This window comes from Stylophora pistillata, chromosome 1, assembly GCF_964205215.1.
Source record: "Stylophora pistillata chromosome 1, jaStyPist1.2, whole genome shotgun sequence".
NCBI classification, from domain to species: domain Eukaryota; kingdom Metazoa; phylum Cnidaria; class Anthozoa; order Scleractinia; family Pocilloporidae; genus Stylophora; species Stylophora pistillata.
In genome coordinates, this window is record NC_142519.1 from 49270552 (window position 1) to 49282405 (window position 11854).

At 38.1% G+C, this 11854-nt stretch overlaps 1 protein-coding gene across 1 annotated transcript; it reads right to left on the minus strand.

Moving 5' to 3' along the window:
* Window positions 1-539: 539 nt before the first annotated feature.
* LOC148742901 (ATP-dependent RNA helicase DHX15-like) lies at window positions 540-11813 on the minus strand. The gene is made up of 7 exons (XM_088760668.1): window positions 11604-11813; window positions 9672-9861; window positions 8579-8763; window positions 7245-7377; window positions 4702-4947; window positions 2787-3972; window positions 540-2650 (listed from the first exon to the last, which is right to left on the minus strand). The coding sequence occupies exons 1-6, from the start codon at window positions 11681-11683 to the stop codon at window positions 3910-3912; spliced, it is 897 nt and encodes a 298-aa protein (XP_088616794.1). The 5' UTR covers window positions 11684-11813; the 3' UTR covers window positions 540-2650; window positions 2787-3909.
* Window positions 11814-11854: the final 41 nt, after the last annotated feature.

Consider the following 11854-nt stretch of genomic DNA (forward strand, 5'->3'; position numbering starts at 1 on the left):
ACTAAAACGCTAGGAAATTCTTATAATGCTGTAATTGTTTGTTAAGTTCAGGTTTGATCTTATTTATATAAAAAGCTTCATTGAGTTTTAAATCAATTGAGTTGTTAGCAGAATCCACAATACTAAAGCTAATGTTTTTCTTGGTTTCCACGAGGAAACATGGCTTAATAATTTTAACCATTCGACTCGCATTCTACTTTACAGGCGTTATGTTTACGACACCTTCTGTGTCTTCCACAATGATCATTTCTTTAGTTAATTTCCTTTCAAAACTGTAGAAATACTTAACATAGTCATGAGCATCAAGTCTCGAATAACTCTTGCTAAAATGGTGATGACGTATACATGTATAGTCAGCTGAAATAAATGATTTTCAAATGTAGCAGTGGAAAACAATTAAAAAGACCATGACATGTGCTAAACAACTAATCTACTGACTCGCATGTATGTTTCAGCTGCAACAGCTCACTGAATTAATTAAAAAAATTGGTTCCTCTACTAATTTCTTTCCAAATTTACTAATGACAACATCATCTGTGTTTATCTCTTACAATATTGTTCTGTTTATTCTTGTCCTTGGTCAACCTGACCAAAAAATGATCATGCTTCCTCTACAATTTTTCATTTGAGCCTAATTACACCTTAAGTGGAACCTCGATTTAACAAAGTGCCAGGGGACTGGTAGTCTCCCTCGCAGCCGTTTTTAGTCTCGTCACGCAACGCTCCTCCGCACTAAACTCATTCTTTGATCAAGAAAAAAGACTGTAATAGGCAGTGAATTATCGCAAAAGTAGAAATACTTGAGAGATCTCAGACTACATTTCCCGCGCAATTTGACATCGTTTAAAAGTCGTATAAATATTACGAAACATCATGTGCGGTCACCAAGCTAAAAGGCTAAACAATCCGCCATAGTGACAACATGTGCGGTCACCAAGCTAAAAGACTAAACAATCCGCCATAGTGACAACATGTGCGGTCACCAAGCTAAAAGACTAAACAATCCGCCATAGTGACAACATTTAAACAACCTGAACAAGACCAATAAAACTGGTCGAAACGTCGGTTTTAAAGATATTTTAACCTCGGAAAATCCCGGAAACGATTAAAAAATATTTCAGTTTTTACAAAGATGAGGGGTGAAAGTTTCAGGAATGCGATAAGTTCATAAAAGGTGTAATTTTGGCTCTTGAAGAATCCATGATCAGTTTAATCAAGTCATCATTTAATTTGTCATCAACCTCAATGTTTGATTTCAGTAGTTCTGCCCTCATTTCTTTAAGCTCATTTTCCAGCTGTGCACATTTTAATCTCTGGTTTTGCAATGTCAATTTTACTCTTTCAGGGTCTGATTTGGATACAGGTGCTTTGAAATGCGCAGGTGTCTATTCTGTTTGGCCTTCATGAAATTATTTGCTGAAGTCTGGTATTTAGAGCAAGCAGTATAAACGGAGTCATCTTTGTTACATATTAAAAAAAAACATCCATGGGATCTCCAACTTCCCTTGTAATAATAATAATAGTGCAGTAAATGGTTTGAACCCGGGGGTAACATGTGAAGGTGTAGTCTGATCGTCCGGGTGAGTGTAGTCCTGAGAAGGACTGTTGTCGGTGGCAGTGACTGACGTTTCGACAACCTGTGCGGAAGTCATCATCAGAGTCAAGTGAATGATTGTTGTCAGTAGAATGTTCTTATTCCAGTTCGTGTGAAAAATTACAAGGGAAATTGGAGATCCCATGGATGTTTTTTTTTCAATATGTAACAAAGATGACTCCGTTTATACTGCTTGCTCTAAATATTTGAATAGAGAATACTTCCTTGGGGAACACCTGTGAAAACAGGGTTAGGTTCTGACAATACTCCCTTAAATTGAGCGATCTGGTTTCGGAGGAATAAATAGTCCGTAAACCAGTTCAGTTCATTATCCTGTATTCCATAGCGAGACAGTTTTTCTAACAAAACGGATTGGCTGATGGTGTCAAACGCTTTAGATAAGTAAATGAAGATCGCTCCTGTAGCTTTACCGCTTCCTTCCGCATGAGGTCTGTAAAGAGAGTTACTGCTAATTTCGCCGAGCGATTGCGGCGAAATCCAAACTGATGTTCAGAGAGAAATTGTGTGCAAACTGCTGTCCTCCCTCGTCTTCCTTTGTAGAATCTATAGGAATAACATGGCGGTACAGTTTGATAGTAATTTCAGAAGCATCAACACCTTTACAGAAATTGTAGTCGTTTAATTCTTTGACCAGGGCTGACAAAGTTACGTTTCATAGGGTGCGACAAAATCTGAGGTACAGTGAATGGTCTTCAACCAGGTAACATCTCAACACTTTCACGGTAAAAGGAAGGCTATCGTCCACAATTACTTCGAACTCAGGCAGAATATAGGGCTCAACTTTCTTCTTGAATATCGCTTTATCGGGAGACATCTTAGAGGTCTACTCGTTTAAAGATTTCAGACATGTAGCCTGCTTACAAAATTCGGAAAATGTTTCATAGCAACTTGTGTTGATGTGTGCGTCTAGGTCTTTCATGATCGTTCTTGCTGGTCGCGGTGTCGGTGTCAACAATTCGTGATTTCTTTGAAGCATATTAAGAATAGGCAATGCACCAAATCTAGGCTTCTTTCTTGTCACTTTCGCCGATTGAACTGTAAAAGAAGCAAAGATTATTATCAAAGACTCGAACATGAACGAATAAGACGCAGGACGCGATCGAGCTGAACTTTTCGATTTTAAACAAACATTACTTCAGCTGTTACTATGGTAGATAACGCTTATACTTACATATTTGCACATCCTTGGGTTTGAAATGCTTCTCGCATGTATAAACCCTGTCGTACTTTGATTGTGCTCTGAAGCTCAGATCCATTTCTCGCGTTTTGGTTATTTCGTGAAGCCAGGCTTCCCGCCATTTTCTGGACTCTTCGTCCTTTGCTGTAGGGAACTTCCATAAGCTGATTCTTCTCGATCGTCTGGATAAACCGCATCCAAACACCACGCAGTTATCCCCTGGCATCACATGAAGTAAGCTGTCCTCAAAAAGTGACTTTTACGCCTTAAAAACTACAGAAACTTGGAAAGTATTCTGCAATGCTTCAAATTTGTCAGTGAATGCTCTGTAGATGTTTCGATTCTGTGCACGTTCATCAGAGCGACAAATACTCGTATTTGTTGCAAATGTCATTCAGGAATGAATGGTCCTTCAAATCTTCCTGCTTTGGTAAGTATTTCTTCAAAAAAAATTGTTGGATTTGGTTAAATCCTCATTTTTTTTTGCCCTGTTGAAGTTGAGATCCGAATGGACCACGACCACGTAAATTGGGATCTGGGCAGAGTAGACTTGTGACGTCACTTCGAGAAGACACTCAAGGAATTCTCCGCCAGACGTCAACCTGCGAAAGCCTTTCTAGCACTAGATTCATTCTGCGGCATATTTGTGACCAATATCGATCTAACCTTCCAAACATAACAAGTAAACTGTGCAAAATGGCGCGAAATACAGATTGTTGGGTTCTCGAAGTGACGTCACATTAGTCGCCAGACTCTTGATCCTTGAAACGCAGTCGTGAGTCAAAATAGCGGTGATTTTAATGCGATTTTCTGTACTTCAACGGGGCACAAAAATTTGACCAAATCCAAAAATTTTTTCGAAGAGATGCTCACCAAAGCATGAAGATTTTTTTAAACAAAGAGCTTTCTTAGTTGTGGTCATTTTAAATATTCTCGTGAAATTATTGTTTGATTCAGGGGTGACATTGTTGGGAGAATTAGATGCTTATCACTCTTAGGAGTTTAATTAACTCTTTAACTCCCACGAGTGACCAAGACAGAATTTCTCCTTACAATGACAATACAATATCAAGAAGATAAGTGATGAGAATAAAGAAAAATATCAATCAAGAGATTATTACCGCAATTTCCAGACATTTACCTGCGGGTAATCTGTTGATTTTGCCTTTAACACACGCCACTGCGGGTAATAGGGAGGAGCGGATTATGTGACAATTTTGAAATCTACTGGCGGTTGAATTGAAAAAAATTCTCACCTACCTGCATTTCCACCTCTCGAGTGAATTTTATTGTATTTAAAGTGCCACAAAGCAGCATGAAAATATGATGCCCAATCAAGTTTATTTCACGCACAATTAGTTGCGCGATGAACAAGTTACTATCTGCATATATGCGTGTAAACAAAACCTTGATGGTGACAAAAAATAAACCAAGGATAACCGGCACATCAGTGACAAATTTCCAGTCAACACTAGCTTGAGCTGAAGAGAATTTTCCCGCTTTAGGGACTTGTTAAGCCCAGTAGAACCGGAGATATCGATTTTTTTGAGAAATCAACAAATCAACATGGCGCCGAATGATCGTTCACACAAAATGTGGCCATGAATTTGCATTCTGTCAAGTAGTTTTGTACAAATTTCCTTAGCTTTTAAGGTGTAGGTTATCCACCAGTGCGGGTAATCTGTTGACTTTTTTTTTCACCGTATGCAATAATTGGCCATGCAGGTAAACGGCTGGAAATTACAGTAATTGATCAGATACCAAATTCTCCTAAATGACATCATAAGAATTGTATGACAGACAGTAGAGAGAGTTACCAATGATATCTTGGGAGTCAAAGGGTTTTTAAGGATTAAACACAACATGCCAATTTAAACTCAACAGTGCATCAAGAACTTTGAACACACACCTCTTGCCCAGTAAGAAACAACAAAATGTCACCCTCCACTTCCTCACACATGTGAATCTGTACCACTGTTCTAATGGCCGCCTCCAAGTAGTCTCGTTCAGGTTCAGGAGTGTAAAAGATCTCTACAGGATGTGTTCGTCCAGGGATTGTCATGAGTGGACATTCATCAAAATATTCCTGAAATTTCCCAGCATCTAAGGTGGCACTCATGATTATGATCTTAAGGTCATGTCTCTGTCGCACAACCTGTGGAAAACCGACACATTTTATACAACTCCTGTAAGTTACAGGTGTAACAGCGGACCAATGCACTGTCACCTGCACGTGTACAATCAGCATCATTATTACAAGGCCCCACGGTCTGATTATTTAAACAAATTTTAGCCATTGTTGAACAAAACTGCATTCAACATTATCTTCAATTTAGCATCAAACCATTTGTGACCGGGCACAGGATTTCGTACACTAACGCTTTTCCGTTAAACGGGTAAAAATAAACGGTTTGTAAACGGATAGTAAACGGGTAGTAAGAGTGTTTAAACGGTTTGCATGTCCGTTTAAACAAATAGTCCAAAGCGTTAAACAGTAGAGCAAAGTCCGTAAACCGTTAAACGGCCCAGAAAAAAAAATAAACGGATGGCTTAAAACGTTGAACGGTTGAACAGCATCTATAATTATTTTATGGATAGCTCAAAACGTTAAACGGATGGACAAAAACCTTGAACGAATGAGGAGGGCTAAAGAACGGCGTGTAGCCATGCACATATCGATCAGAAACTGTTGCGAACAATTATACGAATTGTTCATGCGGAACACTGATGTTTCATGCTAATAATATTCGACTGACAACGATAGAAAACTAAGTAAAATTAAATCACTAGCCTGCAATTAAGCTATCCACTGGCGAGTGAAGCGAGCCGTGAGCGAGTCTCGCCCTGGGGAGCTCACAATGCGTTTGAAAGTTTGTATAAGCAGAGGAAGCAATCTGTCAATCATACCATGTGCACTGAACATTCTCGATAGAAAGAAAATAGAGTTGAGAAGCAAAGTGGTTTTTTTTTTTTTTTTTCATGTTCCTACATTGTTTCTTCTATGTATTGACTGAAATGAAAATGCACTATCAAGTGAAAAACGTTAAGAAATGCCGCTTATTTTGTAGATTTCACCGTCGGTTAATCGAAACAATTTTGCATACGCATGTAACAAAACTCAACTTTCTTTCGCTCATGTTTCATCTAGCATTCGATTTCGTAAAGTACTGTGTAATTACAGCTTTTTTAAAGCAATTTCCATTTCCTTTCAATTGATGGAAATAAAAGATAAGAAACTCGATAGCCACGGATTTTGTAAATTTTGCCGTACACGTCAATCGAAATAAATTTGCATAATCATGAAAACAGATCTCGCTCTCCTTGTTAAACGGATGCAAGTAACCGTTAAATGGATGTATCTTATTTTAAACGGATAGGTTAACCGTTTAAACGTTTTGTCGAAAACATTAAACGGATGAGCAAAGCGTTTAAACGGATGAAGAAAGCGTTTAAACGCTTTAATGATCCGTTTTAAACGGATAGTAAACGGATTGATTCGTTAAACGGTAAAGCGTTAGTGTACGAAATCCTGTGCCTGGTCACATTTATCTGAACAAAGAGGGTAAGTTTCTAAAGAAACTGTGGTGCCGCATTGGTGGGGGTAATAAGGTAATTTGGTAATATCAACCAAGTTGAAATGTAAATTGGCCACCGCAAAGAGTTAAAAAGCTGACATTTCAAGTGTTAGCCCTTCGTCAGAGTGAATGATGAAAGGCTAACCCTTGAAACATCAGTTTTCTAACTCTTTATGGTGGCCAATTTACATTTCAACTTAGTTCATATTACCAAAATTAATTACCTATTTGTCTGAACATGTATTTTTGTGAACAGTGTCAAGAGGGTCAAAAGCTGACAGTGGAAAGAACATTTACATGTATTTAGTTAACTTGATCCATTTGAAGGGAAACCTAAGGCCCACTTGATTGACTAAAACCATGTTTTTGGTAGGACCTTGTACAAATAACCGACCCCTTGTGTTTAAACAGTTCTCTTATGTGTAAAGTAACACCACTATCTATACCACACTGCAAATCACTGAAAGCACCCCTTCCCTAATTCAAAGTTGCCTATTTGTAGCAAAAATATCACTGACAATAGCAAGATCAGGGCTTGACCCCAACTTTTCAACTAACTAGCCAAGTTGCTAGTGACATCTTTGATTTTGTGACAACTTCAGCTTGCTTACCAGTTAAACTGGCAGGTGGAAATCAAAAACCACTAGCCAAAACTGAATTTCTACCAGTCTGTAGCTAATGGGCTACCATTAGTGTTGAGCCCTGATGATGAAAAATTACTTGGGGGGAAGCGATTACCACGTAACTTACAGTTAGGGCAAAAGAGATTGACCATGAAGTAATGGGCGGGTTCAATAGGTCAATGTGTCAACAGTTTTGTTGCCTATAGTTCTTGTAAGAAGAATATGAAATCTCCAGATGCATGCACACACTGTACCTCTTTCAGTAGACCCATGAGAATATCAGTAGCAAGAGTTCTCTCGTGAGCCTCATCAAGAAGAATGACTGCATAACGATCGAGTAGAGGATCAGTCATAGCCTCACGCAACAACATACCATCTGTCATGTACCTGGAAACAAATCAAAATGAGCTTTAAATTACAGTCAGGAATAATTATCTCATTTGTTCAGACATCTGAGACAGAGCTAAAGTCCAAACTTAAACCTTAAATTGCATTTTCTCACACCCTCTTCCTTCCTTCCTGTTTTTTAACGCTCTATCCCCCACTACTGATTTTCCTTTTGACCTAACCAAATTCTCCTAAATACTTAATTGCTGTATTTAATCGGTTATAAGATGCACTTAGTTATAAGACGCACCCCAAACTTGGCAACTTAGTCCATCCAAGTTCCCAAATGGAAAGTTTTGTGAAAATACTTGGTTACAAGAGGCACCAAAAGGTTGAGAGTTAACAAAAGGTGTGATGGATCTGAAAAAGTTTCACGGTTGCTTTGGCAGTGAAAGCAGATGGCGAAAAATTCCCAGTTTGACAACTGAATATCAACACGCCACAGAGGATGCAAGTTTCAGTGCACAAAAAAGGCTGGATAGATGAAAAGGGTAAGTGTTATCGCTACATTGTTTATTCAGAGAAGGAACTTTTCGAGCGAGCGACACAAACATGATTTGAGGAATTTGAAATGTTGTTCAAACGATTGTTTTGTACTCATGGATATCATGTTACTGAGCCTGTGCTGTTAAGAACGTATGCAAATTTCCATTTGTTTGCTTTTGCAGTAAAAGTTTGCTTTTGTTGTTAATCTTTTGAAGTTATTCTAAAAAAAGTATTCCTTTTTAATTCATAGGAATAAAGGATTGGATTACATGCAATCTTTGCTACATATCAGAACAAAAAGCCCTGCTTGGGTGCGATTAGTTTCGTGGTCATCTGATGGAGGCCGTATAAGAAACAGTTCTTTCACAATCACCACAACAGCTCTTTTCAGGGCCACCCTAGTTCTTTTTATAACCACCAGATCTAAAATGTTTAATGACCAACAATTTGTGTTCTTCTCACATTTTTGTAACTATAAGTTCTGCTAAAAATTGTGATCTTAAGATTTTGTTGCGCGAAAAAAATTGGTTATAAGACACACCCCAAGTTTTGAGCAGATTTTGATCAAACAAGCATATTTTCTTGTCAAATATGGTGTGCCTTATAAGTGAATAAATATGGTAACAAGGAAATATTACGCAGCTAGACGTAAGAATCAACAATCAGATCTTGGAAGTTACAGAGTTAAGGATGAAATTGACTTTGTCTTCCTTACTTCAATATAGTGCGAGGACTAGTGCAATCTTCAAATCGGATTGTGTACCCAACCTCCTGACCTATGGTGACATCCAATTCGTCAGCTACACGCTGGGCAACACTCATGGCAGCAACCCTCCTGGGCTGCGTACAAGCCACACACTTGCGTTTGTCAATGCGAGTTTCAAGACACCACTGTGGAATCTACAAAAGTAAAAAAGTTTGTCAAAATTGTTTTTCTTTTTTCACTACAAACTACACTTACAGCAATGCAAAACAATGCAACATACAAGACAATACACAGACTAGGAATACTTAGTCTTAGGTGTATTATCTGCCTGTAATCGTGAGAAACAAGTTGATCCTAATGATTACTATTTCATAGTACTAAAATAAAGTGTCTGTTACACTGCCAAGGTAGGGCTGGACACTAATGGTAGCCCACTAGCCACAGACTAGTAGAAATTCAGTTTTGGGTGGTGGTTTTCGGTTTCCACTAGCCAGTTTGGCTAGTAAACGAACTGACATTGTCGTAACATCTAAGATGTCACCAGCCACTTGGCTAGTAAGTTGAAAAGTTAGTGCTGAGCCCTGCAAAGAGAGAGTGGAACTATATAGAATAAAAAAAAAAAAAATTTGCCTGAGAGGAAATGGTGATCGAGTGCTCTTCAATCCAAAAACCTGAACAGACTTACTTTGTTTGCATGCATGGTAAACACTTAGTTTACAACAAACAACAGTTGAGACCCTACTATATTTACAAGGAACAAGGAAAAAAATATCTGCTAAAATGTACTTCACTTCCCTTAACTAGCTTCACACAGCAGCTCAGCTGGAATTTGTACCAACAGTAACTAGTATCTACATGTAGTAGGCATCCGTTACGCCCAACTGAAGCCTGAATTCTTCCAAATATTTACAGTCTCTGATTCCTCAAATTTCCCCAACCACAGCTCATCTGATAAGGAGTACAATTTAACCCAACTTCTAATAAACTACTAAGATAATTTAGTGTTATTACATTGGTTGATAATGCAAAATGCTCACCGTAAAGGGTTTCAAGTGTTTGCCCTTTGTCAAAGCAAATAAATACCGGTACATGTAACTATTACCTGGGTTGTTTTACCAGATCCAGTCTTGCCAACAAGAACAAAAGCTTGTTTTTCCTTCATGGTTTCCATGAATTTTTCTCTGTATTCCCATACTGGTAGCTCGATTCTCTTCTTGAGAATGTCAAAATATTTGTCTGAGAATAGCTTCCCATTGAAAGGATTGATCTTTCCACGAAGATTGCTTGGATTACTACCAACAGAAAAGAGACCAAAATGCATCAGGAGGTATAGTGTATATAAATTATACTTCTGACAATAGGTCAGAGGGAATTTTCTATTGAATCATTCTAGATTTAAGGGGTGGGAAGGTTTACGGTATCCACCCATTTCTCCCTGGCAGGGCTTGCATTTTTGACTCTAACTTTTCAACTTACTAGCCAAGTGACTAGTGACATCTTAGATGTTTTGATAATTTCAGTTTGTTTACTGCCAAACTGGCATGTGGAAATCAAAAACCACTTTTCAAAACTGAATTTCTACTGTAGTCTGTGGCTAGTGGGCTACCATTAGTATCAAGCCCTGTCCTGGTACCAACTCGCCTGCACCAACCTTTGCACTCATAAATTCACTTCAATAAGCTCATTTTTAAGTTTAGGTTTGATGTTTTATGGAATGACAATGACATTATTAAAGATTCTACAATTTTTTGTTTGCCTTACACCATTGCAGTACAATAACAAAATCACTAAGATGCTATGGACAGTTTACAACACCTCTTTGACACTTACATACGCGTATTACGAGTCAGCAATGTGGATTTCTTTAGTAAGAAACTTTTATTTTGTTTATATAATTTATTATAGTTTCTGGTGTATTTTATATATTAAGCCAGAGAATCAAAGCAATTGTTCAGGGATTTGGATCTCAGCGTCTAAGTGTTCCTATGTGTAAAGCAGTATGCTGGTTACCTAACACTTTGGTTTGTAAATGACTATGAATAAATGAAAATCATACATATGAACTAAGGAATAATTTAAGGATAAGAGAAGGAACTTCACAGTGATGAACACTACTTATAAGGCAATGGAAAAGTAAATTTAAGGAAACGTAATGCCAGGCTACCAGATACAGCAAGTGACTGTGAAAACCAAATGAGTGACATCCACCTCTACAACATCCCACCAATAAAACAGCTGAAGATCAAGTAAATTGACACAAAACACTTGCCTCAGGAAGAAAGGGAAGGGTAGCAGCCACTCACAAGTATGTGTTACACAAAGCCACAGAAACAATTATCCATCCAAGGCAAGTAAAAAGCTCCAACAGCACTTGCATAGGCATGTAATTTCTCCGTGTCTCACCTAACTATCGCCTGAATTACTGGAAGTTTCTTGTGACATTCTGACTGTAAAATAATTCCTTATCTACATGTATTGATTTTTTTTTTTTCAAATTTTTGTTTTTGTCCTTTTCATTATTTGTTTGTCTTAAAGCAAAGAATTTTATCCTGTTAATCCAGTGAAAGCCTCGACGTATGAATTTAATCGACCTAACGTGAGTTTTCAGACTAGAGTTAATAAAACCACGAGAGGGGAATTCGATGTCTTACAGTGTAGGTGTTCTCTATCGCGCGAATAGTAATCAATTCGGAAACACATTTAGACAGCAATTCAAGAAAATCGTTTCCAATATTTTCTAGCCTTAAGTATATATAACACAAGGGAACCTCCTGCGAAATCAATTATGATTTCGAGATTTGGAAAATACCGTCTTGCATAATAATTTCACAGCTGTGCAGATTCGAGAAACGGCCACAATTAAACCAGATAAGCTGTGATTCAAATATTTCCAGAGCACTGCCTTCCTGAGGAAGACTGTGATCGAAGAGATAGATTTATTTCAGTCTCTGTACCAAAACCAGCTGCAGATTAATTTAAGCTCGGCGATATTCAAAACTGAAAAGCTGTCCTTTACATATGTATCACAGCCTACCTCAACTCCTCCTTAATCCTTTTCGCGGTAGTTAACGAGTTGGATGAGTTCCCATCGACATCTAACCTCCTTTTCGACATCTTGCAGGGACATCAAAGTCAAATATTCCTATAAACGTTCTCTAACTGTTACATTAACACAAGCGCCACTGAGATTTCCATCGAAGTTTGCCGGCCAAGGAAATGCAAAAGACACGCGTTTTGATCTCGTTATCCCATAAGTCTCCGCGATCATAAAAGAGACTAAATATG

Coding starts and splice junctions, on each gene's coding strand:
- LOC148742901 (XM_088760668.1), bottom strand. CDS start 11,683: ATGTCGAAAAGGAGGTTAGATGTCGATGGGAACTCATCCAACTCGTTA. Junction 4,948..7,244: donor TCATGGGTCTACTGAAAGAG/GTACAGTGTGTG, acceptor GGTTTTCCACAG/GTTGTGCGACAGAGACATGA. Junction 3,973..4,701: donor TGTTTCTTACTGGGCAAGAG/GTGTGTGTTCAA, acceptor TATTACCCGCAG/TGGCGTGTGTTAAAGGCAAA.